At 41.0% G+C, this 27,969-nt stretch overlaps 1 protein-coding gene across 8 annotated transcripts in view; it reads left to right on the top strand.

Moving 5' to 3' along the window:
• sdk2a (sidekick cell adhesion molecule 2a) overlaps positions 1-27,969 on the top strand; it is an 89,134-nt gene that overhangs the window by 57,464 nt on the left and 3,701 nt on the right. For 3 of the 8 annotated variants that reach the window (XR_004948329.1, XR_004948328.1, XM_024271668.2), the window contains exons 6-44: positions 4,151-4,262; positions 4,565-4,755; positions 4,850-4,933; positions 5,024-5,218; positions 5,682-5,798; positions 6,048-6,215; positions 6,455-6,557; positions 7,223-7,399; positions 7,601-7,737; positions 8,354-8,501; positions 9,481-9,621; positions 9,971-10,152; positions 12,381-12,496; positions 12,649-12,844; positions 12,948-13,046; positions 13,797-13,988; positions 14,080-14,201; positions 14,294-14,403; positions 14,631-14,781; positions 15,890-16,127; positions 16,209-16,324; positions 16,411-16,600; positions 16,904-17,002; positions 17,148-17,342; positions 17,478-17,679; positions 17,756-17,859; positions 17,968-18,038; positions 18,115-18,250; positions 18,351-18,407; positions 19,002-19,103; positions 19,208-19,323; positions 19,418-19,604; positions 21,324-21,461; positions 21,986-22,168; positions 22,262-22,387; positions 22,474-22,638; positions 22,708-22,863; positions 24,887-25,055; positions 27,268-27,397. Coding sequence is in view for 6 of the 8 variants with exons in the window: in XM_024271668.2 (XP_024127436.1) it covers positions 4,151-4,262; positions 4,565-4,755; positions 4,850-4,933; positions 5,024-5,218; positions 5,682-5,798; positions 6,048-6,215; positions 6,455-6,557; positions 7,223-7,399; positions 7,601-7,737; positions 8,354-8,501; positions 9,481-9,621; positions 9,971-10,152; positions 12,381-12,496; positions 12,649-12,844; positions 12,948-13,046; positions 13,797-13,988; positions 14,080-14,201; positions 14,294-14,403; positions 14,631-14,781; positions 15,890-16,127; positions 16,209-16,324; positions 16,411-16,600; positions 16,904-17,002; positions 17,148-17,342; positions 17,478-17,679; positions 17,756-17,859; positions 17,968-18,038; positions 18,115-18,250; positions 18,351-18,407; positions 19,002-19,103; positions 19,208-19,323; positions 19,418-19,604; positions 21,324-21,461; positions 21,986-22,168; positions 22,262-22,387; positions 22,474-22,638; positions 22,708-22,863; positions 24,887-25,055; positions 27,268-27,397 (5,621 nt within the window). In the remaining 2 variants the exon portion in view is untranslated. The remainder of the gene's footprint in view (positions 1-4,150; positions 4,263-4,564; positions 4,756-4,849; positions 4,934-5,023; positions 5,219-5,681; positions 5,799-6,047; positions 6,216-6,454; positions 6,558-7,222; positions 7,400-7,600; positions 7,738-8,353; positions 8,502-9,480; positions 9,622-9,970; positions 10,153-12,380; positions 12,497-12,648; positions 12,845-12,947; positions 13,047-13,796; positions 13,989-14,079; positions 14,202-14,293; positions 14,404-14,630; positions 14,782-15,889; positions 16,128-16,208; positions 16,325-16,410; positions 16,601-16,903; positions 17,003-17,147; positions 17,343-17,477; positions 17,680-17,755; positions 17,860-17,967; positions 18,039-18,114; positions 18,251-18,350; positions 18,408-19,001; positions 19,104-19,207; positions 19,324-19,417; positions 19,605-21,323; positions 21,462-21,985; positions 22,169-22,261; positions 22,388-22,473; positions 22,639-22,707; positions 22,864-24,886; positions 25,056-27,267; positions 27,398-27,969) is intronic. The other 5 variants (XM_036213239.1, XM_036213238.1, XM_036213240.1 and 2 more) reach the window with 5 other exon arrangements.

The following is a 27,969-nucleotide window of genomic DNA, read 5'->3' as shown; positions in this document are numbered from 1 at the left end:
TTAAAGCAAATAAGAAGAAAGCAGGTCTTCTGAATAGCTGCAAGCTATCATTATTGTCATCATTTTCTGTTTAGTCCTCGGTTGATTAATTAAAATTTTGAAAAATCTCCCATCTCAGAAAGATCAAAATATTTGCTCTGTGAAAGCAGGAGCAATGAAATTAAAAAAAAGATAAAAAGTAATGGTTCCATATTCAAGCTTTTGAAAAAGTGACTTCCAGAAATATGTTGAAATAAAAGCAAAAATGTTAGCTACTCCTCAAAAATGTGATCTTTAGCAAAGCACTCTACAATAATTCATAAACTTCTCAAGTTCTACATGTCAAGTTTGTATTTTGAAAAGAAGGTTAAAGGTGCAACTTTAGTTTAAGTGAATAATTTTTTGCAGATCATGTAAGATAAGGTATGTACAAGTGGAACTGTGCTCAATAGCAAGCAATTAATTAGATTCTGTAGCTGGAGTCCTTGAGTTTGTTTTACAAAAATCCAGCGGAAACCTCAGTTTAAGGTCTTATATTTTAATCATTTCTATTGGGAAAATTCAACCTCTGTGATCTCTGCCTTGTTGTGGTTTGCTGCTTTATTTTCCTTTTTATTCCAGTGGTGGCTTGTGGTTGGAGACATTTTTTTTTATCATTTACATAAGGTGTTTTTTTTTTTTAACTGTTCGATCCAACTGCAGATTCTTGAAAACACCTGCCCACATCTGCCTCTCAGGTCATAAATTCAGAGCTTTTTTTTATTTTTATTCGGCGCTTGGTGACACAGCTGCCTGCTGGGACCAGATATCACTGAATTTCACCATATCCTGCCTTGCAATTCGCACCCTTTTTGCTTTGCATCAGAAAATATGTGAGGTTTTCTGAGCTGCATTTGTTCATTTGAGCAATTCTGTGGAGGAAAGACATGAAAAGGAGAACAGGGAGCGTCTTGTTCTTGAGAAAGAATACAAATGAGACAGAGCCGAGTTTAAAAGGGAAAAGCAAACTGACACGACTAAGTGGTGAGACACTGTGTGTGGTGTTTTCTTTTTTTCTCTTGTATTGCGAAACACACCAGAGATGACTTACATTTCCCTTTCTTTCCGGACAGGAACAGATGTAAACAATGCTTTGACATTTGTAGCAAGAATTTATTATTCAGGTCACTGTGTTGTTTGCTTTTTGCATTTAATTAGACGATTACACACTTGAGGTATTCTCAACACTGGGTGTTTATGAACTGCAGTACATTAATTAGTTTCTGGAAGAAACCAACTGAATATTTTGGAACAAAAAAGGAACTTAACGAGATTCTTCTTCTTTGTTGTCAAAAATCACGTCTCATTCAGTTTTATTTAATAATCCTGATCAATTCATGTGTGCAAAGATGAGTGAGACTTGGAAGAGTTCAAAAAGATTAAAAATACATTGATCAGCCAAGAGAACTTCTCTACAGAAGCAATTATAGCATTTTTATCAACTTTGGCATGACTGCATGATGCTGTCTCATGAATGAATCATCTTTCATTTTTTATTAGTTGGGGGTTTCTTTGCTTGCAGATATTACTTTACTTACCTAAGTGTGCGTGTTCATTTTTAAGGGTTGAGAGAGTGGAATTGCAATGAAGTTTTTTATTTGCTGTATTTTTTTTTTTCATGTGAATTCTTGTTGGTTCATTGATGCAACTCGAAGCTCAAACGATTTCAGACTTTGGAGTTTTATCACAGACTTGTAGAAAATCAATGGTGACATTTTAGAGTGATTTTGTTTCTCCTGGTTTGGGTTACGTTAAGATATTTCAATTTTAGCAGAATTGACAACTGCTTACCTGCTCTGCAGTTAAACTCCATCAGAGTCCACTCTCATTAAACACAAATGTTCAAACTGTTCTGAGGTAATATTTCAGTCAAAACAGGAATTTTTCTGTTTTTCTTTAATGTGTTTTTATGTTTATTTTGGCTTTCATCAGGAGGATATATCTAAGGACCACTCCAGCCCACTTATCTTTTAAGAAATGTAAAAACATTCCCAGTGGTTTTAATTATGATTATGCCGTTTTTAGCCAAAATCGAAATACCTATGTCGTTTTCTACAGCATTCTAGTAGCATGTAAATGTGTGGAGAAAAAAATATTATCACCCTAATTTGTGCGTGTGTAATTCTTGATTTGTATCTCATACAATATATTTTGTGCATAAGTACAAAAATGTTGAAATTCAAAAAAATACAAAACACACTTTACACAATTAAAATCCTTTAAAATTATGCACGAATCACTTGTTATGCACACACAGGTGATTTGTGCATTCGTTTTTAGCTGCTGTAATTTAAAGTTGTAATTGTGTAAATTATATTTTGGAATTTTTGCACATGTGAAGTCACAATTGTAAGTGTAGAGTTACACATAAAATGTATAGTATGAGTTAAAAATCAAAAGTTACGCACACACAAATCCAAAGTTACACAAAAAAATGTAGACACAAGTTACAAACCAAGAATTAAACAGACACACACATCAGAAGAGTCTATTTTCTCTCCATAATTCCTTTCTGCTTCTGACTCACAGCCATTTGAAAAATAAGTATTTGGAAGTTTTGTTCCAAATTTTCTTTATATGTGTCCTCCTTTATGAAGAAGAAAAATCCCACAAAAAGAACAGAAGCAAAGTTTTCATCAGAGTGAGTTTTTAAAGAGTTGCAGATCTATCGGTGGCTATTAAACACATTTGTTAGAGTAACTGGGGTGGAGGGTCCACATCGTTTCCACCTTAGATTTGAATCTTTCTGGTTCAAGAATGAAACCACAAGAAATCACATTCATGAATCCCCGAGTTTTCTCTTTAACTTGCTCATTTACAATTCAGAAATAATAACTTGTTTCTGCTTTAAAGAACATTTGGGGTCTGACTGACGATTTAAACACTCAGACTTGGCTCTGTCACACAAACCAACAAACAACAAAGTTTCAAGCTTTATCAAAGTCTAAAATCTGAGCCAATTACATGCTGCATAAAACTCGTTTAATAGTCACAAAAATTACAGCCAATTTTTAAAATCTTACTTTTTAAGCCAATAACATCTGACCTGAATCATTTAGATTCATAAATCCTCTCCACTAGAGCTAATCTGTGTCCTTTGTGTTTTATTTCTCCCCTTTTCAAATCAACATGTCTTTTGACAGAAAGGGTTTCCACATGGATTCATCCAATGATTGAGTATTTTAACTATTATGCTTGTAGCACTTTAAGAAAAATATTGAGAGTTTTTATTGAGAGTTCTTAACCTTTCAGTCTCACTCCAAAATTGCATCCAGATAATTAAATGAGTCAATATTAGAAGGTTATGTTATGATACTAGTTGTAGCCTACGGCCATCTTAATGCATATTTTCTCTTCCTCCTTTACGGAAACAGCAGTTAGTCAACATTTAATATTCTTTTATTTGTTGCCTACTGTCAAACAATTACACCCAGTTTTGCATACATGACATTTTATGCAAAACCACTTGTGTTTAGAAATAATAAGCGGGGACCCCATTATAAAATCAACCCAACAGTAGTAATGAGCCGCAGAGGCTCTGCTCCAACATTTGCCATTTGCAACAGGAAGCATTGGCGTAAAATTAAAATTCAAAAAATGAGCCATGAAAGGCCCAGATTTACAATGAGGTGGCATAATAATAACAATAAAAACTTGATTAGGAACCTTATTAACCGCAGCTAGCCCTGAAAATTGAGCACCTCGCAAAAACACAGCATACAATACTGCACAGTCCGCACGCTACACACCGTAAACACTCCATCACCCAAACACATACGAGTTCACAGACTCGTACAGGGTCTGCGGGGAGGTGGAGGGAAAATGAGATCAGATTCAGAGAGAGATCACTGATTGAGGGCAGTGAATCGATGGATGGCTGGAGGCTCCATGAAACCAGTGAGCGATGGTGTTGCATTTAATCGCCTTTTGTGTTTGTCTCAATTATGTTACATAATAGCTTCTAATGTGTGGACGAACACCCCACACGGGAAAATGTGGTATGGAGCAGAAAAAAGGGTCTGGAGTGAAGAAGGAGGTGTTAATAGTTGACTATAGAAAAATAACGTTTTGCTCAATCATCATCAGGTGCACAAACGCTTTTAACTTGTTGTGGGTTTCTGCTGTGTGACAGATGTGGGAGGGCCTGCAGACCCCATCGCCCCCTCCATCATCATCCCTCCGAAGAACACCAGCGTGACAGTGGGGAGAAACGAAGCCGTCATGGAGTGTGTTGCCAACGCAAGGTCTCCAAAAAAAAACACCTCCTCTCTATTTTCTGATCTAAATGAGTCTTGAAACCTTCTGTTTGAATCCACATTTTGTACCTTTCATCCATTCTATTCATTGACTCAAGGCTTCACTCTGTTTTTCTTGTCACGTAAAGCCCCGGCACTGAAATCTGACTATTATCTCCAATTCATGGAGTCAATCAGAGTGATAGATGCCTCCCCTGACACCCTCGATGCTCTTTAACCTTGAAACAGAATATTCTTCTCTATTAAACTCACATTTTTTCCCTTTTTTGTGTCTTGTTCTATTCCCCTAGACCTCTTGTCAAGATGAGTATAACTTGGAGGAAAGACGGAGTTGTGGTCAGCACAGGTATTCGGGATTTTGGCCGCAGGCTGGTCATCAGTCTGCCTGCAGTCAGCGACAGCGGCTACTACGAGTGTGAGGCATCACTGCGCAGCAGCAGCGTCCCTTCAGTCACTGCGGGGGCCTACCTTCATGTTCTTGGTAATTAATGAACACTTCCACAGAGCAGACAGGCAACGCCTCCGCATGTCTATGTAGGGGGAATTTCATTTATTTATTTTTTTTTTCAAAACAGAATATCCTCTGTTCATAAAAGAGCCACCAAGTCACATCACTGCAGAAATGGAGAAGGTGGTGGATATCCCCTGTCAGGCACGAGGTTTGTTATGATTTTGTTAATAAAGAAATCAAAAGGCGGAGTGAAAGAAAAGGTCACAGTAAATGGATACGCCGCCATCTCCTTCTGCAGGAACGCCACAGCCAGAAATAGTGTGGTATAAGGACGCGGTGCCCATCAGCCCGGTGAAGATCCCCCGGTACAGGGTGCTGGTGGGAGGCAGTCTTCAGATCAACGGCCTCTTGCCAGACGACACGGGCATGTTTCAGTGCTTTGCCCGCAATCTTGCAGGAGAAATCCAGACAAATACCTACCTAGCAGTTACAAGTATGTCCCTTTTGAAAGTTCAAGTTCAGAGCCGTCGGAATCCCTAATTCTGCTTGTCTTCTCCGCTCCCTCTCTTTAAGTCATCCCTAAATCCTTTCCACTAGCCCCCGTCTCAAATCCTCTTTTGTCCCTCTTTCTGTCTTCTGCTTTAAAGCCATCTATCCTCTATATCTCTGTGCAGTAACAGATCTGTAACCTTGGATGCTAGGGCAATTATTGCTTATTTTTGAAGCACAGCCCGAGCAGGAGAAGCAGAGAGATGAAGACGCCTCGTCAGAGTGTCAGAGCTGTCGCATAGAATCAGACCTGACAGCTGCCCCCTTTGTCAAGTCTATTAAGCTCTCAGCTGCCACCTGCTTTATTAGAGGGAAAACTGTTTATGTGTCTCATTATCACCTCTGTCTCAACTGATTTTGTCTGAATGAACGCCTGTTTCTGTGTGTGTGTGGATGACCCCACGCAGGTATCGCCCCTAACATCACGGCCGGCCCCTCTGACAGCGCCGTGATTGACAGTATGTCAGTCATTCTGCACTGCGAGACTGCAGGAGCCCCGCGGCCAGCCATCACCTGGCAGAAAGGTGCGTGGGTTTGAGCTGCGTGAGGTTCTCGAGGGGTGCTTATTATTCTCCGTTTTGACTTGCCTAAATTTAGAGCTACGGCGGGATGGGGGTGGGGGTGAAAAATCTCTATTTAAATGTTCTGCTTTACTTTTACTGCACTGTTTGTTTTCTGTGACACTTCTCTAATCGCTCCTACTCCACCACCTCCTGGCCTTGCTCCTCGGTTCCCCCTCGCTGACCATCAATCAAATCTGCCCTTCACTGCAGGTGAGCGGGTCTTGGCCAGTGGCTCAGTTCAGCAGCCCAGATTCACCCTGTTGGAGTCGGGTAGCCTCCTCATAAGCCCCTCCCACCTGTCTGATGCTGGCACATACACCTGCATGGCCAGTAACTCCAGAGGCATTGATGAAGCTTCAGCCGACCTGGTCGTGTGGGGTAAGTTTAAAAGAAAGAATAGAAAAAAGCTTGGTAACTTGCTAACATGTAAAGGTAGAGCACACTCTTACAAGTTCCTTAAGGTCGCCCTTACATCCTTCCTTTAGTAGCTTTAAACCATTTATACATAGTGAGGAATTTGTAATTAGTCGTCCTTGATAACTTTACAAAGTTTCAATAAAAAGGCCACAAAGTTCAATTTACTTCTCTGAATAAAAGGCCCTGAATGTTCCCTACAGCTCGCACACGCATCACCAAGCCGCCACAAGACCAGAGCGTCATCAAGGGGACCAAAGCTGTCATGACCTGTGGTGTGACCCACGATCCCAGCGTCACAGTGAGGTAATCTGTCAGAATGATGTCCCGGCATGCGCATATGGTTAGGAGTGAATGCACTGACGGTTGCAGATTGGTAAACAAGCTCTGGCATCAACATTGGACTTAATTGGTTTTAGGAAATCTGCATGAGATCTTGCAGTGTTTATCCACTCATGGAACGCCCCCTAAGAGGAGATTCAGAAACTCTTAAGAGTCAGATTGAGGAATTAGTCGGAGGCCTCCCTTTGCTCTCCAGACCAACTTGAGCACGATAAAGAGCGTGTGAAATGTCGTCGGAGTCTAGTGATTAGAGAGGCTGTCACCTGCAGGACTGCGACATTGATCAGATTGCGGGGTAAACATATGAATATGTAAACACCGTAATAACCTCAGACGGCGCTATCAATTAAATGCATCACAGAGGAGATTAACCTGTGAGCCCAAATAGGTGCAATTAATCACAAAATCACCCAGCATTTACATGTGTATGACTGATCATCTGTGTGTGGGGGGGTGGTTATGTAAAGATCTTTCCAGATACTTTTTGTTTACTACACCACAAGGCTTTTCAGCCAACCTTCTGCGGTGTGAACGCATGCCAAAGACCCTCATAAAGCTCCAAAGGAAGGAGTGAGATGTGAGCCTTCTGCATGTGGAGTGCACTCACACAGTCATGCACCGACCCGCAGGCATGTGTGGGAGAAGAGCGGCTCGGTGATTGACGTGAACACATCGCCTCGTCTGCGGCTGGATCCCGACGGGACCCTGCACATCTCCCAGACGTGGTCGGGCGACATCGGAACGTACACCTGCAGGGTGACATCGGTGGGCGGCAACGACTCCCGCAGCGCCCACCTCCGAGTCAGGTCGGAACATTTGCCTCCCGTCTTATCTTACACTTTTATTTCCTCTTTTTGGTATGATAGATGGATGTTTTCTTTTGCAATTTATAATACTGACAATGTCATTTTGGCTGTTTAACTGTGTTATATTGCACTATTCCTTGTCTGATTTTGCTCCTTCTTTATCGCTCTTTGTATTCCCCTCACATTCGTGTGCACTTGCAGACAGCTGCCCCATGCTCCAGAGAACCCCATAGCAGTTCTAAGCACCATAGAGAAGAGAGCCATCAACCTCACATGGGCCCAAGCATTTGATGGCAACAGCCCCTTGATCCACTACATCCTGGAGGTTTCAGAAAACAGTAAGACAGAAAACTTTGCATTTATTCCGAGGAAATTTTGCTGCTTCGTACTTTTATGATCTACTGATTTGGTGCCCATTCCTATTTTATTACATCTATATTTTCTCTATTCAACTGCATGTTTTCATTTTTTTTTCATATCAGTATAAATGCGTTCTTCCTTTCAAATTATGAAGGAGGCAAATTGTGTTGATGTCCAATGTCCCTATCTTGTTTTTTTCCATTTTTTTAACTAGATAGTATCAAAGAAGTAGGATGTTTTGACCAATAGAGAATAAATTGTTGGGCGATTTCTCATTTAAACTCAGGGTAACACAGAAAATGACAACTTATTAAAAGGAAAATGAATCTGAGGATTCAGATGGGATCTGGGTTTGGATAATTGAATTGCAATCTGATATCTTGGGGGAGTGCATTCAAACTAAATGACTTATTTCTATCAGTAGCTGCAGTGTTATTACTGAAAATGAAACAATGCCTGTGCAATAATATGCAGAAATAACTGAATTTAAATGTGAGGGTGTTAGTGCCAGAAAGACTTTGCTGAAGAATCTATTTGTCTTTGCAAGATAATTAATATTCAGAAGCAGTTTTTAGAATATTTTCTCTGTCTCAGATGCTCCTTGGACGGTCCTTCTGGCCAACATTGAGCCTGAATCGACCGGGGTCACCGTCAGCGGCCTCATCCCGGCTCGTTCGTACCAGTTTCGCCTGTGTGCCGTCAACGATGTAGGCAGAGGCCAGTTCAGCAAAGAGACGGATCGGTGAGTGCTGCCTGCATCTGCTCTGCATCTTGCAGCGCTCCCTGTAATCTGGTGTAACCTAATGTGCTGGCAAGGCGTGATTTTAAAACAACTTGTTCCTCGCATCTCATCAAGGCATTTCAATAGAAATTCTCGTTTTTGGTCTTCAGTGCGGCGGTGATGAAGTCGAAATGAGTCTGCTTCAGAATGGTTCTTTTCAGGAGAAAACCCAATGAGCTGAAATTAGACTTTTGATGGGTGCAATAGCAGATACAAAGCATCAATTATTTTTGTTATTTTTTGTAATGGTTCACATCTATATATCATTGTCGGAAACCGCTTTTGGCAGCTTCTTTTTTTCTCACCTGCAGCAAAAAAAAAAAAACATCTTCAAAGCTGATAACCAAAACCCATTAAGCAGTTTTTTGGGTGTTTTTTTCCTCCTCCTTCCACACTCATTTACTGCCCAGACTGGAGCGCACCATAGGAGGGTGACGGTGCCTTAGCGAACGCAAGACTTTTCTAAGGCATCTCTCCAACACACCTCTTTGATCCTAAAAACTCTGCTTTATCTCTTTCAGAGCAGCACTCTGGTACTTTGGGAAGAAATCAAGATGTCATCTTAAATTGACTAAACTGAAAAGTCTTCCTGGATCTCCCTTTCTTGTTCTTTTTTTTTTATCATTCTCTCACTTGCACTGTCTCCATTGTGCAGCTCCATTTTCACCGAGGCCCCCTTTGATCTGTTCTCTGCCACTGCAAGCTGTCTCTCTGCGGACAGTAGTATAGAGAATATGTTTTGGGCAAAGATGCAGCGATGCTAGCTCCAACTTTTCTTTCCTTTATGGTGTGTTAAACGGAGAGGCTTTATCGTGATTTGATGCTTATGATGAAATGGAACAGAAATATGTAGAAACGCTTTATAATTTATGCATGGCTTCCCTTTTTGTCTCTTTTTTTTTAATCTACATGCCCCTTTTCTGTTGTTGTCTTGCTTCAGACTAACTCTCCCAGAGGAGCCCCCCAGTGCACCCCCTCAGACAGTCATCGCGAGCGGACGCACCAATCAGTCCATCATGATCCAGTGGCAGCCACCTCCAGAGAGCCACCAGAACGGCCCTCTCCAGGGCTACATCATCAGGTAAGAAGCGCATGACAACCTGCCTGTTGTGAATATGGCTGTCTAGATCAGTGCTATTCAGTTGTGTTAATAACTGTTATGTCAGCTTCTTTGCTTTTTTTTTCCTCATTCTTCGTGCCACAGAATAATTGGTGCCAATTAAATGGCTTCCTCCTCCATTAATCTGTTGTCACGTCTGTTTCTGTAGTCATTTTAGAACAATTTGGCATAGATTTTTCTCCTTTTTCAACTGTCCATCTGACTGTTTTTTTCTTTTTATTTCAGAAAAAGGCTGTCTTAATATTGTCTGATTTTCCTGTCTCTGGCGTTCTGTGTGTCCCCGCTCTTTCTGTCCGTCAAATGCTGTCAGGTACTGTCTGTCAGGGCTTCCAGTCGACTGTCAAATCAAAAACATCACCAACCCTGACCAGACCAGCCTGCTTCTGGAGGACCTCATCATCTGGACCAACTATGAGATTGAGGTGGGAGCCTACAATGGAGCCGGCAGAGGAACCTACAGCCACAAGGTCACAGAGTGGACTCTGCAAGGGGGTCAGTGTCTATTCCACACGATAGTTTTTGGCTTTCTGTATTTTCTGAGGATTGAGCCTCTAGTTTAACCTGAAACAGTGGATGTAGCGCTCCAAAAAAAGCTCCTGTCACAGTGAATCCACTCCACCAGGAGAACTTCCAACTCCAGACTCATTTAATATTCTCAATAGTATCTCTTTGAGGGAAAAATAAGTTAATTTAAAAAAATGGAGGAGAAATAAATAAATTAGTTTCGTTTTTCTCCTGGAGTCCTGTTGAGTTTCGTGACAGGAAGATGTGTTTTTATGTGTTATTTATTTATTTTACTTTCTAAATGTTAGTGTTCTTAATATTTTATGCAGTTTCACGGTTTATATTTCATGAAACAGTTTGTTCCCATTAGATGTCACGTACCTCATGTGGATGCTTTAGAGACCCACTCCAGTTAAAGTTGTGTTTTAAACATGTTCTTGTGGAGGACGTATATAAACAAAATTAAGCTTAAAATTGCATTTCTGAGTATTGATTTATTCAAATTGTTTAAAATCAGGAGCAAACGCAAAAAATGCAGTCAAAAAAATCCTATTTGTGATGTTAAAAAATAAGCCATGAGCTTCATTCTGATACACTTGCAGACAAATAGATCCATGTACGTCTTTATTTTCCTCATCTTAACTAACATCTGGCTAAAAACTCAGTTTCACCGGTAATGTTCGGTTGGAGTTGTGAGGAGGTTTTAAGATAGTGGGAGAGCATGTAAACAGATGGATGATGGGAAGGAGGCGGGCTTACTCTAAGCCGATAGCCCCCCCACAACTTTGAAGCGAATTTCTAATAAACTACTGCCATTATGTTGAAACTATGTCCTAAGAAGCAGCATTTTTAACTATTATTTAAGCTAAAAACGGCAAAATCATAATTAACCCTTTAAGACCTGAGGCATCGCCGTTGACTCTTAAACACAAAATCTTTAACATACTTTAAATTTTCAATTGTTAACACGAGCAACGTAGTTCAAGCAGATTTTGAAGGAAAAAATCTGTTAACAATTGAAAAGTTACAATAAATCAAAGAACATAAACACTGCAGCTCTGGTGCTAAAGGGTTAAAAGACTACTGGAAACATTTTAAAAACAGATCATAAGATGATTTTAGTGGGACTTTCTTACATATACTCAAGCCAGACTTTTAGTTTCATGCAATGAAGCCTAAAAAACAGTTTTGGTTAAGTGACAAGTTGCATCAACAGTTGCCTCAGTTTTGTTAAATCAAAGTTTGACAGTGGGTGTCTGGTGGAGAGTCAACAAACTTTTTTTTAAGCTTATTCACATAATTACGACTGTTTTTCTTTTCTTTTTACGCTAATAAATTCTTATGAGGTTTTTCCACTGTTTGCTTCATGTGCATCTCCTTTTGAGAAATCACGGTGCATGATTTTGTCACTTGAACACCAAGCCATAAATTAAATTTGGTTCAGGTAATTAAAACTCTGCACACTTGGTGTGATGCCTGATTAAGTCATCGGTTGTTGAGTTGCTCTCAGTGTCCTCTGCAAACAAACGTTGCACCAAAATACATATTTCTGTAATTAGCACAACTATAAGACTTTGGAAGTATGGAAAAAAAATGACAGTTTCATTTTCACTTTAGCTGCACTGCAAACTATAAATAACTATTTCATCATCCAAGTCACATGCAAGTGAAAAATGTCAGTAAGGTGTTCGTGTTGTTTAGCTCTGCTCCCAGTAATTGAATTTTTCCACCACTCATTCCACTGAGCGTGCGGACGCCGATCGTCGTGTACATTTAAATACTTTCAAAGGGAGTCTGAGGCTGCGTGGGACGAGACGACCAATGTGTACGTGTCCATCACACTCATTAATGTGCGGCTCCCTAACTGTTTTCCGGTGTTACATCAGGATGGCATGCTCACTTCAAACAAACTGCTGCAGGGTTTACTTGGAAGCCGCCTGAGGCAAGTGCTCTCACACCCTGTTTGATTGGCGTACTCCTGCCGGCCCAAATCAGCCAAAATACAAGTTCCTTCAGTCGGATTCTCACGCTCCAAAAGAAGCCAGTTTGAAAGCACCTTTTGTAGATTTCAAGTCGTCTTTTAGCCATCTAACTCTTTTTGTTCTTCCTTTTGCTCTTCTGCCAAACCCCCTCCCACTTTCTTCTTTCATCCTCCCCTGGATCCTCCTGTTTTTTTATTTTTTTATTATTTTTATTTTACCCTTCCTCTGGAACAGTGCCCACTGTGCCACCAGGAAATGTGAAAGCAGAAGCTGTCAACTCCACTACTGTGCGTTTTACCTGGAGTGCCCCAAGCCCTCAGTTTATCAATGGAATCAACCAGGGATACAAGGTAAACAAGCCTGTCTGTCAACTGGTGCACTCTAGTGGTCGGGGACTGAAGGGTAATGTGTTCCCAGCTTTACATAAACTTGACTTTTTTTTTTTTCTTATTAAAAATGACAAATTATGCCTAAACGTCTGCTTTCATCTCCAAATCTCCAGCTTTTGGCGTGGGAACCTGGTCGCTCCAATGAGGTCACGGTTGTCACAGTGCGACCCAACTTCCAGGACAGCGTTCATGTTGGTTACATCTCTGGACTTAAGAAGTACACAGAGTACTTTACGTCTGTGTTGTGCTTCACGACACCTGGAGATGGGCCCCGCAGTCCACCTCAGCGCTTACGCACCCATGAAGACAGTATGTTCTGCCACACAGCCACATTAACACTTTGTTTTTTTTTTTTTTTAGTTATGTGTATCCGTCTTACTGAACTCCCCCCTTTTTTTAACTTTTTTTTAAGCTCCTGGTGCCGTTGGTCACCTCAGCTTCACAGACATCCTGGACACCTCACTGAAAGTCAGCTGGAAGGAGCCTCAGGAGAAAAACGGCATTCTCACAGGTGACCGTAAAGACAACCATAAATGTTTTACGCCGTTCTGACATCACTACTACTGCTGGGAAAGGCTGCAGCACAGCTTTGACTGCAGTTCATTCCTATGGGGTCAAATCAGGATCAGCTTAAAGTGAACGAAAAAACAGATTGAAAATTTAAAAAATAGATATTGTAATTGAAAAAAAAAATAAAATTTGAAAAGAAAAGTTTTGAAAATTTGAAAAAAGTTCTGAAAATTTTAAAAAAAAATACTGAAAACTTGAAATAAATGTAGAAAATTTGAAAAAGAAAAATAGCAAAAAACGTTCGCATTTTTGGGTAGCCAATGAGCTCAAAGCCCCGCCCCCATGTAAAATTAGGCTCAGCTCAGCAGTGAAAACTTGAAAATCAGAATTGAAACTGCAAAACTGAGGACTGAAAGAGAAGATTCCAAAAAAGTGGTGGGGGGGGGGTGAAAATTCAAAACAGCAGCTACAGCTGTTACTAATGGATCATTTGTTTTCAGTCATTTTTTTCATCTATAGAATTTTTTTTTTTATTTCAAGTTTTCACTATTTTTCGTTTTCAAATTTTCAAAATGTATTTCAAGTTTTTCAGTATTTTTTTCATTTTCTGTTTATTTATCAAATTTACAATGTCTTGTTTTCAAATTTTCCATTTTTTTTCAATTACAATATCTATTTTTCAAGTTTTCAATCTGTTTTTTCTTTCACTTTAAGCTGATCCTGATTTGACCCCATACATTTCCTCCATCAGGTTTCCGCATCTCCTGGGAAGAGTTCAACAGGACCAACACCAGGGTGACCCATTATTTACCCAACGTGACACAGGAGTACAAGGTGACCGGGCTCACCGCCCTCACTACCTACACGATTCAGGTTGCAGCCATGACCTCCAAAGGACAGGGTCAGCTTTCTGCTTCCACCATATCCTCAGGCGTTCCACCAGGTCAGTGTTTGAGTGAAAGCGCAAACATCAAAGTTAAGGATTTTCACGAAATTTTAATTTTATGTGTTTTTTTTTTTACATTCATATACAGAGCTCCCTGGTCCCCCCACCAACTTGGGCATTTCTAACATCGGCCCTCGCTCCGTCACCCTGCAGTTCAAACCCGGCTATGACGGCAAAACCTCCATTTCTCGTTGGCTGGTTGAAGCTCAAGTAAGATATAATTATGATGTTAAAAAATGACTTTGGAGCACTTTTTTTTCTTTTTAGCCCGTAATGTTACCTTGCTCTCCTGTGCTTCTCAGATTGGTATAATTGGGGAAAATGAGGAATGGCTGGTGGTTCACCAGCTGGCTAATGAACCCGATGCTCGCTCACTGGAGGTCCTGGATTTGAACCCTTACACTTTCTACAGGTAAACTTTAGCCTAATTTCAATCTATTTCCTTTTATTTTCTTACATTTCTTCTTTTAAAATCCATTCTCTGCATTTAAAATCCCCATCATTCCTTTTGGGCATTAGAGCTTCCTCTTATCTAATCGGCAGCAAACTAATCCTTCCTCATATCGCAAAACTATTGTGATTAAAACCTCAGCTTTGTGCGATTTATCTCCTGATCAGTAGATTTTTTTCTTATCTCAGGTTCAGGATGCGGCAGGTGAATATCGTAGGCACCAGTCCCCCCAGCCAGCCCTCCAGGAAGATCCAGACCCTGCAGGCCCCCCCAGACATCTCCCCTGCAAATGTCACTCTGCGCACAGCCAGTGAGACCAGCTTGTGGCTCCGCTGGGTGGTGAGACATCCTCATGTCATCCATGCTAGACAGCATAGAGTCTGCTACATTAGGACTGTGAATTTTATGAGATGAAAACTTTTTTCATCTTTGCATGCAGATGAGCTATTTCTATGTCTTTTTGTTTAGATACATCAAGGTAATGGCACAAGAATGGAAAACCAAAACCCCCTTAAGTTAGGAAAATGTTCAGCATTAAATGACTTGCTGGAGGACAGCTGCTTTCCAATGAACTCCCAAGCTTCACGTTGTCTTTTCTTTTCTCAGTATAATTGTTCTTGTACGCTTGGGGCTCTTGTATGATGAATGAAAATGTGCAACGACTTTGATGGAGTTTTAGAGAAGCCGGACACATCCCGTCCTTGGTTATTGCTGTGCTCCACATCAGCATTTGGCCCGAGCATTCTTTCCACATCTGTCTATTACCAACTGGGCGCAGAGTCGGAAGGCGCTCGCGATACGCCTGCAGCCCCACAAGATTAAAAAAGAGAGGATATACCTGGATTTGAAAACAGAGGAGTGTCAGCAGCAGCAGATATTGCTCTAAAAATTGATGGCATGGCTGGAAGATTGTGGCTGCCTTAAAAGCCGGATGTTAAACTGCCATCAAATTTTGTGTCCTTCTTCACGGCTGTTGCACTTAAGCTCATGGAGGGAATCAAAATGCCATAAAAAGAAAACAAGACAAGCACCCTTTAAAGTCTGAGAAAATAATATTACACCTAATTATGTATCGTTGAATATACAGCATAGAAATGAGTAGAACTATGGTGGTTCAGTAAGTTTTAAAGTGATTGTCAACAGTGTTGATACTTGAGAAATGACTGAAAATTATTTAATTATGCCTTGTCAAGCAATCATGTGTATAATTGCTTTTTTTTAGGAGCTGTGCCTGATTGTGCCTGATGAAAAACAAATATTTAATAACAATTTTGAGTATTCAACAAATTAGATGAGAGTGCTTTTCATTTTGTAGGGTTATGCAAAAGGGTGTGGTGCTCAAAGAGCTACAACACACATATAGTTCTTCCTTCAGTACATACTCGCACTGTTATGATGCCATTTATAATACTATTGTTATTGATTTTGGTGTAAAAACTCCCCTCAGCCACTTCCAGAGTGGGAGTACAACGGCAACCCAGATCACGTCGGCTATCGCATCCAGTACTGCAAGGCGGGATCCAAAGGAGGAGTTCTCTTCCATGTAATCATGGACCGGCTGGAGAGGGAGTTCACCATCGAGGACTTGGAAGAGTGGACAGAGTACGAGGTCCGTGTCCAGGCTGTCAATGGAATTGGCTCTGGACCCTGGAGCCAGGCGGTCCATGGCAGGACCAGGGAGTCTGGTGAGGCTAGAAACACATGATGAGAGCAGAAATCGAGCCAGTGTTTGTGATCTAAAAACCGCTTTCCATGTCTTGGCGTAGTGCCATCCAGTGGTCCCACAAATGTGTCAGCATTTGCCACCACCTCCAGCAGCATTCTGGTGCGCTGGGGGGAGGTTCCTGCGGCTGACCGTAATGGACTCATTCTGGGCTATAAGGTCATAACTCTAAAATAATCCACATTTTTATGTTTTGTGGTGGAAATTGGGATTTCCTCTAAAGGTTTTTTTTTTTTTTAAACCAGGTTGTTTATAAGGAGAAGGACTCAGACAGCGCTCCCAGCTTCTGGGCAGTAGAGGGTAACACCAGCCACAGTGTCCAGCTGACCGGTCTGGGGAAGTACATCCTCTATGAGATCCAGGTTCTGGCTTTCACTCGCATAGGAGACGGAAGAACTAGCTCGCCGCCAATTCTGGAAAGAACCCTGGATGATGGTAAACACCTTTTGGACCCAACATTATTCATATGGATGCTTATCAAACTGATGTCCTCTTTTCACAAACACAGGCTTATTATTTGAAGTAAATTAATCTTCTTTTATTTTGTATCAAGGACTCTGCTAAGTGTCATTCTTGCTCAAAAATGCTTGAAATGTTTAGTCTCGTTCCTTCTTTCATGCAGGAACATCCTGTGCAGATTTCATTTTGATTAATATTTTTTTCTCGTCATTTCAGCATTTCATTTTAACTTTGAAAGCCTTTTTTAAAAAGCGTTCTAATCTCCTCTGAATTTGACAGTACCAGGGCCTCCTGTTGGCATCTTGTTCCCAGAAGTCAGAACCACCTCAGTGAGGCTAATCTGGCAACCCCCTGCACAGCCCAATGGGATTATACTGGGTGAGATGACAACATTATGACAGTTTATTTACATTGCACCTTTCATGGAGAATAAAGTGTCTTTGCTTGTTAATTTCATGACATAAAAACTTAATTATGAACATGTTGTGTCTTTGTTGGGCACCTTGTGGTTTCATCTTCCCAGCATATCAGATCACCTTCCGGAGGAATTCCTCAAACAGCAACGCCGCCACTGTGGACGTGTTGAGCCCCAGCACGCGGCAGTACACCGCTACCGGACTGAAACCAGAATTGGTTTATGTGTTCCGCCTGACGGCTCAGACCCGGAAAGGTTGGGGGGAGGCTGCCGAAGCTCTGGTGGTGACAACAGAGAAGAGAGGTGAGTATAAAGTGTTACAACCTGCTTTAACCATTTAACACCGGAGCTCCAGTCTTTATGTTCTCTGATTTGCTGTAACTTTTCAACCGTTGATGATGTTGGAGTTTGACAGATTTGTGCATTTGTGTCCCTCAGCTCGGCCCCAACCCTCAAGCCGCCCCACTGTTCCTCAGGAGGAAGTGCAGGCTCGCCAGGTGTTGTTGTCATGGGAACCGGGCAGCGACGGCCTGTCCCCCGTTCGATACTACACAGTCCAGTACAAAGAGCTGCCAGACGGCAATTGGACGGTCCACTCTGCATCGGTCAGCCACGAATCGCACTCCTACATGGTGGACAGGTGACTTTGTATCTCCATCCCAATAAATATACAACGTATACCAACTTTTATGTAACTATTCTGCCTCTCTTTAAAGGTTGAAGCCCTTCACCTCTTATCAATTCCGTGTAAAAGCAACTAATGACATCGGAGACAGTGAATATAGTGAGGAGAGTGAGGCTATCACCACTCTGCAGGATGGTAAGGGGGGTCTCCATGCTGCTTTATTAATTGATTTTTTTGGTTATGAATATTTGTAAGTCCAATCTGCAGTTCATGTCTGATGCTTTATCCTTTTATTTTCTGTAGCTCCAGACAAAGCACCAACAGTACTGTCTGTCACACCTCACACCACCACGTCTGTGTTGATGCGCTGGCAGGTATGTGGCTGAAAGGCTTTGCTGGTTTAATGTCTGTTTGTTGAGGGTACACTAACCGGACCTCATCTGCTTTTAGCTCCCCTCCGAGGAGCACATTAATGGAGTCTTGTTGGGATTCAGAGTCAGATACCGGGAGCTGCACTACGACAGGCTCCGCAGCTTCAGTGTGCGCACAGTCAACAGTCCAGCTGCAAACTGGGCCGATCTTTCAGGTGACTGAACCCTTTCAGCACTTGTGCTGCCACGTTTCATTTTAGTTGCTTTTATTGTCATCAGCATTTGCTTTTATAACTATTTCTTTCCTTGCTGCAGCTCCTTACAGCATCAGAAACTTGAGTGAATCCAGCCTGACGCAGTACGAACTCGACAGTGAGTTGACTTCAATGAGTCTTTTTGCATTTTATCCACAATGTTTATTTCTGTAGCGACTGATTGATTGAAAATATATGCATTTTATTCTGAAAAAATGACAAAAAAAAAGACAAAGAATAAATATGAAATCATAAAGTAACAAGAAAGGTGGTGGGAAAAACTCAACTTTAAGAAGATCCAGCTCTTTTCCTCAGTAACAAAGAAATAATGTTGTGTTAAAATTTTAAGCCAACAAATACATATAGACAAATACAAAAAATGTGGGGTATAAAAACTCGCAGTAAGAGAGTATCTGCAGCTGAGGAGCCACAAATACACTTAATGTGTTTATATGATTATCCCTTTGTTTTTTCTCCTTTTTAATCGTTTAATCACTCTCGAATCTTCCCATGTGTCCCCTCGACCGGCTCCTCTTTCCATCACTTTGCATAATAATTCTACGCCTTCGTGCTTTTTTGTTCTGTTTGTGATGTTGTCTTGCCACAGGCATCACCATGACTCCACGTCTCAATGGAGTAACTCTTTTTTTTCCTCTTTCATCTTAACTTTTTTTTCCCCCTATTACAATGCCGCTATGTGATCTCCTTGTAGATTTGAGTAAACACAAGCGATACGAGATCCGCCTAAGTGTGTACAACGCTGTGGGGGAGGGCCCTTCCAGTGCACCACAGGAGGTGTTTGTTGGGGAGGCTGGTGTGTATTCTTGTCAAACAGAGTTGCTTGTGTTAATCTGCAAAATCTTCATTTTATTTGTGTTTTACAAAGCTATTTATTTTTCAATCTCTACCTCATTTCAGTCCCAACAGCTCCACCTCAAAATGTGGTGGTGCAGTCCTCAACAGCCACTCAGCTGGATGTCACATGGGACCCACCTCCTCTAGACGCTCAGAATGGAGACATACAGGGTTATAAGGTATCAAAAAAAGTTTTTTTTTTTCTTATGCACTTGAAAATAAATTCTACAAGTACGCTTCTCTGATGCCTGGTCTCTTTTATGATGTGTGCAGATCTATTTCTGGGAGTTTCAGCTCCAGAACGAGACAGAGCGCCTGCGCACTCTCTTCCTGCCAGAGCTCGGGGTGAAGCTTAAAAACCTGACAGGCTACACCACCTACATGATCAGCGTGGCAGCTTTCAATGCTGCAGGGGATGGGCCCCGCTCCCTGCCCACCAGAGGGCGCACTCAGCAAGCAGGTGCAAAATCCAGATGTGGAGAAGATCCTTTTAAAGGCTGGTGGCAAATCAGAAAAGTCTGCTGCCAACACCGTGTAGTCGCTCACTGTCCCATTTTTCTTAATACTTCTGAGATGTATAAGGAGTTTATAACTGATGCATTTTATCTTGAAACTCTGATAAAATGCAAAACTGAAGTGAAACTCTCTCAAAAGTAGATTTACTTCTTGTATTTAACAAGAAAAAGAAGACGTGTTTTGGACTTCTTCACTTGAGATATAGCATGAAAGATAGGAATCCTATTCGGCCAGTTTGGCACCCCATTTGGGGGACCCTTGTGACAGCGGCAAAGCAAATAACACACATTGCAAGAGGCACAGATTTGCTTTTTTGGCTGTGACCGCACAAAGGCGTCTGTGTTTATATGCTAGTGAGAATCCCTCCTCCTCGCTTTCAGCACAAAAAAACTAGTTTACAGTATAAATGTCTTTAGTCTTTTCAGCCCCCTTGAAGGCAGTGACATTGGCAAGAGTTGCAAAGTGCTGAGAACTCGAAAACACAGGGAGGAATTTTGGCTCCCTCCACCACATGGTACTGGGAAGTGAGCCAACACAAGCATTTGTGATATTTTTGTGCAGAATTGTGGCTAAATCCTGACACTTATCTGGGTCTGGTTTGGGTCAACAGAATTCTCACAGCTCTACTTCAAGGTCACAAAGTGATTTTTAGAAACTTTTGTGTGGAGTTTTACTAGTTACAGACCCATTTATCCAAAGTGTCATGCAATGATTTTCCTTCTTCAATCTAAAAGGAGTTTTTGAACTGTTTCAAACTAACAAAACACTGCTTAAAACAATTCCTGTGTTGGTATTTGTTTTATGCACAATTTGTTAAACCTATAACCATCAGTATTATATTTGATACATGCATTTCTGAGACCCATATCCTGGTAGCATGATTAAAACTGTACTCTAAACACTCATTGTATGCACGTTTTTTGACCTGCAGTACATTATCATTCCACTAGAGGCAGTAGAAGGGCTTTTTCCATTCATTTCAAAATGGGAGCTTCCCCTATATTCTCAAAAACACTTTTGGCGGGAACATTTTAGCTAGTTTTCCAAACTTTATGGTGGGAATAACTCATCAATTGAAAGAATATAAAAACTATTGATAATTATATATTTCTAATACAACTACACCATGTTAAAAATGTGTGGATCATATTTGAGACACAAATTTGGTAAATAAGGTGTGTTTTTCCAGAACTTACCAAATCACCCAATGTATCATTATTGATACTATCTATATCTCATTTAAAAAATGATTTTTGCTATTTTGTTGTGAGTTTCATCAAAGGGTTTAACAAAATAGAATAGAAATCCTTCATTCATCCCAAGCTTGGATTTGGAAAACATCCTAATTCTAAAAAAGATGAATATTCTGTCCATTATTTTAAGGGCTTTAAAGGGTTAATTGTGTTTATTTATTTAACAGTTGATTATTTTTATATTTAAACTGTATAATCCAAAGCAGCAGCTCAATCTCCTACAATTTTATGTTAGAAGTGTGAAGTAATTTATTTTATTTTAAAATGAGAGGACACATTTTTGAGGTTTTGCCTCTGTATTATGAGGGGATGTGTTGTGTATTGTACTCCTGCAACTAATGAGGAGTTGGTCTCTATTCTGAGAGGCCGTCCATCTGTCATCATTCCTTTTCTCCCTCTCTTGACCCAAGCGCCAAGTGCTCCGAGCTACATCCACTTCAGTGAGCTCACCACCACGTCGGTCAATGTGTCCTGGGGAGAGCCCAAACAGGCCAATGGCATCATTGAAGGCTACCGGCTGGTTTATGAGCCCTGCACTCCAGTGGACGGTGAGAAACCCTGCCTGGAGCCTAACAACTCTTCCGTTTGTTGACATTCCTCGGCTGCCTTTCTCAGACACTGATTTACAACCTCTTTGCTGTATTCTTTTTAATTCATGCTGCTTAAGTTCCCGCTCTAATCTGTTACAGATGGGTAGAACCCCTGCAGAAATATACATGGCGAGGTTGATAAACTGTGCTGCAATGCTCTTGTGAGGTTTAACACAACCTCAATGTTCACTTAGGGGAAACCCAGTTAATAGCAGGCTAAGTGTTGGTATCTGACCAGATTTTTAGTAATTGGGAACAGAGTGTGATTTCTAAACCGAGGCTGCTGTGTGTCTTTACTTAATACACTAACAGTGCAAACCTGCAGACCCTCTTTGCTCTGGAAGCCTTTCTTGTCTCATATACAAAGCTGTTTGCGTCCTTTTATGCTTGTTGTGTGTAACATTGTCTGCTGTTGTGCAAAAAGCTTGGCTGTTTGTTGCTTGTGCAAAGCAGTATCTAGAGTCTTAGTGTTTCCTGCACAGAATCCTCTCCTCGCACTCCAGGTGTCAGTAAGATAGTGACTGTAGATGTGAAGGGCAGCTCTCCTCTGTGGATGAAGATCAAAGACCTGGCGGATGGTGTCACCTACAACTTTCGCATTCGAGCTAAAACGCTCACTTACGGACCTGAAGTGGAGGCCAACATTACCACCGGGCCTGGAGAGGGTAGAATCATTAAAAATATATCACATCTAAGATAATGATACGTGGCTTCTATGACTATTTAGTGTAAAAATCCACATTTTTGGTCATTCTAAGGAGCCCCGGGCCCACCAGGAGAGCCCTTTATTTCTCGATATGGTGCTGCCCTTACGCTTCATTGGACAAGCGGTGAACAAGGCCGGGCACCCATCACACGATACGTCATCGAGGCAAGACCTTCTGGTGAGACACGTGTCCTTGAACTTCTCGATCCCAAATAGATCAACGCGTGCCTTTTTTGAAGCACGTCTTTCTCACTTTGTTCTCAGATGAAGGATTGTGGGATATTCTCATCAAAGACATTCCCAAAGAGGTGACATCCTACACACTTAATCTGGACATGCTACGTGAAGGAGTTACCTATGACTTCAGAGTAATCGCTGTCAACGATTATGGATACGGTTCTCCGAGCGCCCCCTCTCCCTCTATATCAGGTTAGAATGAAATTAAGATAATAAATCATTTTCGTATAAAGATAAAATGTAGACAATAATATTCTTCAGTTGCTGCCTTTTCAGCTCAGAAAGTGTCCCCATTCTATGAGGAGTGGTGGTTCCTGGTCGTTATTGCCCTGGTTGGCCTCATCTTCATCCTTCTTCTGGTTTTCATTCTCATCATCCGAGGCCAGAGTAAAAAGTACACCAAGAAAACAGACGCAGGTAGGAAAACAAATGTGCAAAAGTTACAAAGTGAAAGCAGAAACTTATTCAGCTCCACTACAATACAGAAGAGCACATTAGCACATTTTTACCCACTACATCAACAATATAACCTCCCTACAGTGACTTTCTGCAACAATTTTACTGCTTTGGTATTGATTCTTTTTGATACTTTCCCTTTTAAGTGTTTCCTCTTTTAGACCTTCAATTTAAATGCGTGTATTGGAATTAATGAGACCTTTTTGCAGTGACTAGACATGTTTTTGTACTTTAATATCCCTTATGGGAATTATAAGATGTTTTCCAATGCAATTGAAGAAAATATTGCCAAATCCAGGTATTATTCGTGTCTGTTTGCAAAGCTCAGGCTGTCGAGTACATACATCTTCCATTTGAACAAGTGTGCAGACAATGGAAATTTAATGATCTTGCATGTGAAGTCTGTTAAATTTAATGGGATTGCAGAGATTTCCCCTCTTTGTCAGGCCGGAATACTAAAAGATGAAAGGAAAGGTTTGGGTAAATCAGACAAATAATATTGTTGAACTGCAGAAAGGATCGATAGCAGAGTAAATTGCTTGGCAGCAGCTTAACCAGGGTCATTACTTAGACTCTGTAATTATATAACTACAGCACAGGGCTCCAGTAACATGGTGTCAAAGGACCAATTTACAGTCTGACACCACAACACCCCTTCCTTACATCCTCTTACAGAAAGCAGCTTGTTAAGGTTATTGTTAATCGCCCGTGGTCAGCAAGTAACAACAAAGGAGCACCTTAAAGTCATCTTTTTTAAATCATCAGAAACTTTAAAGAGGTCAAACACACGTTGGTGGGATTTAGCTTCAGCCTGGTGTCAAAAGCACTTAACGTAGGTTAGCTTTAGCCTATCATCAAATACACTTAGCATAGCTTAGCTTTATATGGTCAGTCATCTTCTTGGCCGCTTTTTTCCTTTGGGCGAAATACAATTAGTGCAGCCTAGCTTTTAGCCTGGCGTCAAATACACTTAGCGTAGCTTAGCTATAGCCTAGCGTCAAATATACTTAGCGAAGCTTAGTTATAGCCTAGTGTCAAATATACATAGCGAAGCTTAGCTTTAGCTTGTTGTCAAACACACAGGTGTAGCTTAGCTATAACCATTGACATATATTATTTCACTGGACAAAACAAGCTGTTAACATCAAAATGCCTGACCTCCTGTCCTCGCAAAATCATGCCAAAGCTATCACCGCCCCATTTTGAAACCCGTCGACAGTGATTGGTCTGAGTCAGTCTTTGTCATGTTTTTAGAGGAACTGTTTTTAGAGGAATCATGAATGAGCTTATTCGAAGTCCACACCCCTTTCATGAAAATGGGCTTGGGAGAAGCTGTGAATCAAACATTGGAGGCGGGGCCAGCAGGGTATCTAATTTGTCAGTTTATAACTTGAATAAATGATGAAAAAGAAAAAAAAATCTTAAAAAAAGTAAATGTAAAAGAATGTATCAGAGCAAGAATGGCTATTCTGACAAATAAAATGACTCAAAATAACGGTCTATTTCTCAATAGAAGTCTATGGGATTTTGACTTTCTTGGAACCAGTAGGTACTTCCTATTTGGAACACAAAAGGGGAGGGATTGAGATGTCCAGTGATTATACAGTCAGTGGTTTTAACCTGCTGTCAAATACACATTTGCAAAGCTTAGCTTTAGCCTGGTGTCTAATACACATTTGGTTAGCTTAGCTTTAGTCTGGCATGAAATACACACGAGCATAGTTTAGCCTTAGCCTGGTGTCTAATACACACTTGGATAGCTTAGTTTTAGCTATCATCTAGTCACTGTGAAAAGATCTATGTTACAGGAATATGACTCAAGACCATGTCTGATCTTTGGTACAGTCAAACAAAAACATTATGATCGACTTTGCCAGTGTAACCAACCATAAATGTTTCGATGACAACCACACCCCTTTCCCCCCAAAAAAAGTTATTGTTTGAGGCTTTTTTGATTCCAGGTCAGTCACTAATTCTCACACAGTGTCACCCTCATACCCATGGTCAGGTAACAGTTCCAACTGCACGGCGCTGCCTCTGACCCATGGAGAGATGGTGCGTCTGGACGAGGGTCGATTCCCAGCCTTGGAGCTCAACAACAGACGGCTGTCTGTTAAAAACTCCTTCTGCCGCAAAAACGGCATCTACACCCGGTAAGCTCCCCTCCCTGCAATACCTGCTGCTTTGCATTCATTTCCTGCCGTCTGTGCCTCAAACACACTATGAATTCCATTTGTTTGTTTCCTCTTTGCATAAAGCATCTTATTTGTGATACTGACAAGAATTTATGATGTTGCATTGTGGTTTGTCAGTCTTGAGAGGGCAAATTGAGGCTTGAGGATCCCGGCTGCTGATTTGAGCCTCTCATCTCATTTATATTCAGTGTTGGGGAACAACACAATACCAGCTGATTAACATTCAAGTGTGTCTGCTTTTGCTCTTTGTCCGTCCATCTCTGCTTTAGACAAAGAGTGCTTATAGGCCAAAGCAGACTATTTTTTTCTCATGCCTTCAGCCTCGATTGCAAAGCTGTGAGAGCTATCACAACAGAGTGCTGTCAGTCTGGCTTTTTAGATAAACACAAGATACCAAGAATTTCAGCTTGAGAGATGTTAAATCTTAGGAGAGATGGATGATCCGTTGGTTCTGATACTTTCTCACAAAACAAAAAATAGCTTTTAGTTTATTTTTGTTATAAAACATGCACAAAGCAGCAGAATAAGCTTGGAGGTCCATTAAAGGGCCAGTTGAGCTGCTATCCTCATTAACCAAGGAGGCCAAGATGGGTATCAAAGGGCTTTAAGTAGGTCCCTTTCTTTGAAGAAGTCAGGTCTTGTTCCACACCATTTGCTAATGAAGTAGGACGAGAGGGAAGGCTCTCTGCGGGATGTTTGAAAGGATGAGGGAACGACGGATCAATTAGACTGATAAGGCAATGAGGGAAATAAACTGCTCAGAAAAAATTCAAAGCTGGGGAGGCATCATCCTTCTTCCCAGACACTCACACGGCATCCCTTTGACTCAACTTTGTTCAAATGTCTTCTGTTTTTCATCCTCTGCAACCTAAAGGAGATGTGTGTTTTTTGTTCCAGCTCTTTCATGGCCGTTGTCATGTTGTGTCTTCTAAGTTCACTCTTGGCTTTCCCAGTGGTTTAGCTCTTCCATGTAGTTTACGGAACATGTTAATCTTTTTTTTTTCTCCAGAAGTTGTCAAGCATTTCTGCTTTATGTCTCAATATTACACTTGACATCCCAGGATTTTATGCTTCTCTACCGGTGCACATCCCTTTCCACTTCAGATCCTTTGAACATTTATTTTCATGCCATGAATTCCTTTTTTTTTTTTTTTTTCAAAGCTAAAGGGCAAAATCTACCTCTTAATGCTTTATTAACCCAGTCTTAAACTTAGCCACTGTTGTTGCTTGGTAGTCTAAAGATAAAGGTGCAGGTTTGGCTACCTGGCCGTCAAAGTGAGTCCCAGCGACAGCGCCACAAGGGATTGATTGCATTCTGCCCCAGGCTACACTCAAAAACTATTTTTACCATAAGTGCCCAGGCACAAATAATACCTATGCCAAATACAGTAATCTTGGGGGCCAGTGTTTACTCCTTTTACCAGCTGCAAGATCTGTCACAGCTTGCGCTCTCAGCACCACTATCCAGCTCTCGAGTTGCAGGGGCCGGAGCACTGGAGGGCCAGCACCAGAGAGGTTCTAGTTACCAAAAGAGCAATACTTTAGGACCTATTGGACTTTAGCCTGACCCAAATGATGTGCTGCGAGTAAGCCCTCCGATGAGCTTTTACAGCAGCAGCCATTATCTCAGAAGAAGATAAAATAATCGCATGCACAGATGTTTCTCTCTGGTTCACTTCATGTATTTAATGACTCCTGTCAGAAGAATTTAAAGGTCTTTTTGCTCATAAAACCGCTCAAGGAGCTTAATAACTTGCCTTTTCTGCAAGAATTTGTATCTGTAACTGATTTGTTCTGCAGAGTTATTTTATAAGTGATGACTTTATTTTACTCTCTGTGTGCACTGTTTGTGTATTCTTTGATCTTTTAACGGAATAAGTACAGTATTATGGTGTGACAGTGTTTTTAATACATGTTGATAGCTGAAAGGAAAATCCTTTATTGTATAATCAAACCATTTGTTTTCTAACATACATTTATTTTCAATCTAACAATCTTTTTTTGTAATTTTACCCAACAAATGTCCTTCACATACCCAGAATTCTGAATATTTTCCTTTTTAGAAGTGCAGTCATGTTACTCCTCTGCTGTCAGTTGTGGCCTTGACTTTCACTCCACTTTTCAAACTCACTTTGGCTCTTCCCGTCTCTGTTGTTCTCCATTTGTTCAGGTCTCCTCCGAGACCCAGCCCCGGAAGTTTGCATTACTCAGATGAAGATGTCAGCACCAAGTACAACGACCTGATCCCCGCAGAGAGCAGCAGTCTGACTGAAAAACCCTCAGAGATATCTGACTCTCAGGTAAGCAGAGATTCTCGCTCGCAGTCTTCCCCCAATCCCCTGTCTGGAATAAGAAATGAACCTTTATTAAAAAGTAAAGTTCAGCCATTGAACTGAACCGAAGATATAGTCCTCTAGGGGTAAAGTCAGGCTTTTTTCTGAGAAATGAAAAAGTTTCCTGTTTTTTATGTTTTCTCTGATGTCACAAACACTTCTCATCCTTTATGCGGCCTCTTGTTTCTGTTATTGCTACAGCTTTAAATAAAGTACAAATTAAATACCAGTCTAATTATGAGACTAACTCTCTAGTAATAAATTAATGATGCTTTGCCAGACTATCTGCCTCAGGTCGATCATCTTAAAATGCTATATAGTAATGACCACAGCTGGTGTTTTGAATCTTTTTCTATCCACACGACACCATCTCAATTATTCTACAAACTAATAAAGTTTTACGCAGTTATAATTTGTCACAGAAACCAAAAAGTGGAATATTAAGATGGAGGAGGTTTCACGCTGATTGTAGAAGCAGGTAATTGGGAAAGGCAGCACGGTCGATTGTTGCAGATGCCGCACATCTGTCTTCCCGCACT

The sequence above is a fragment of the Oryzias melastigma genome, linkage group LG8 (assembly GCF_002922805.2).
Source record: "Oryzias melastigma strain HK-1 linkage group LG8, ASM292280v2, whole genome shotgun sequence".
Taxonomy (NCBI): Eukaryota; Metazoa; Chordata; class Actinopteri; order Beloniformes; family Adrianichthyidae; genus Oryzias; species Oryzias melastigma.
Note: the sequence above shows the minus strand (reverse complement) of the source record. Positions and strands in the feature narration are given on the sequence as shown.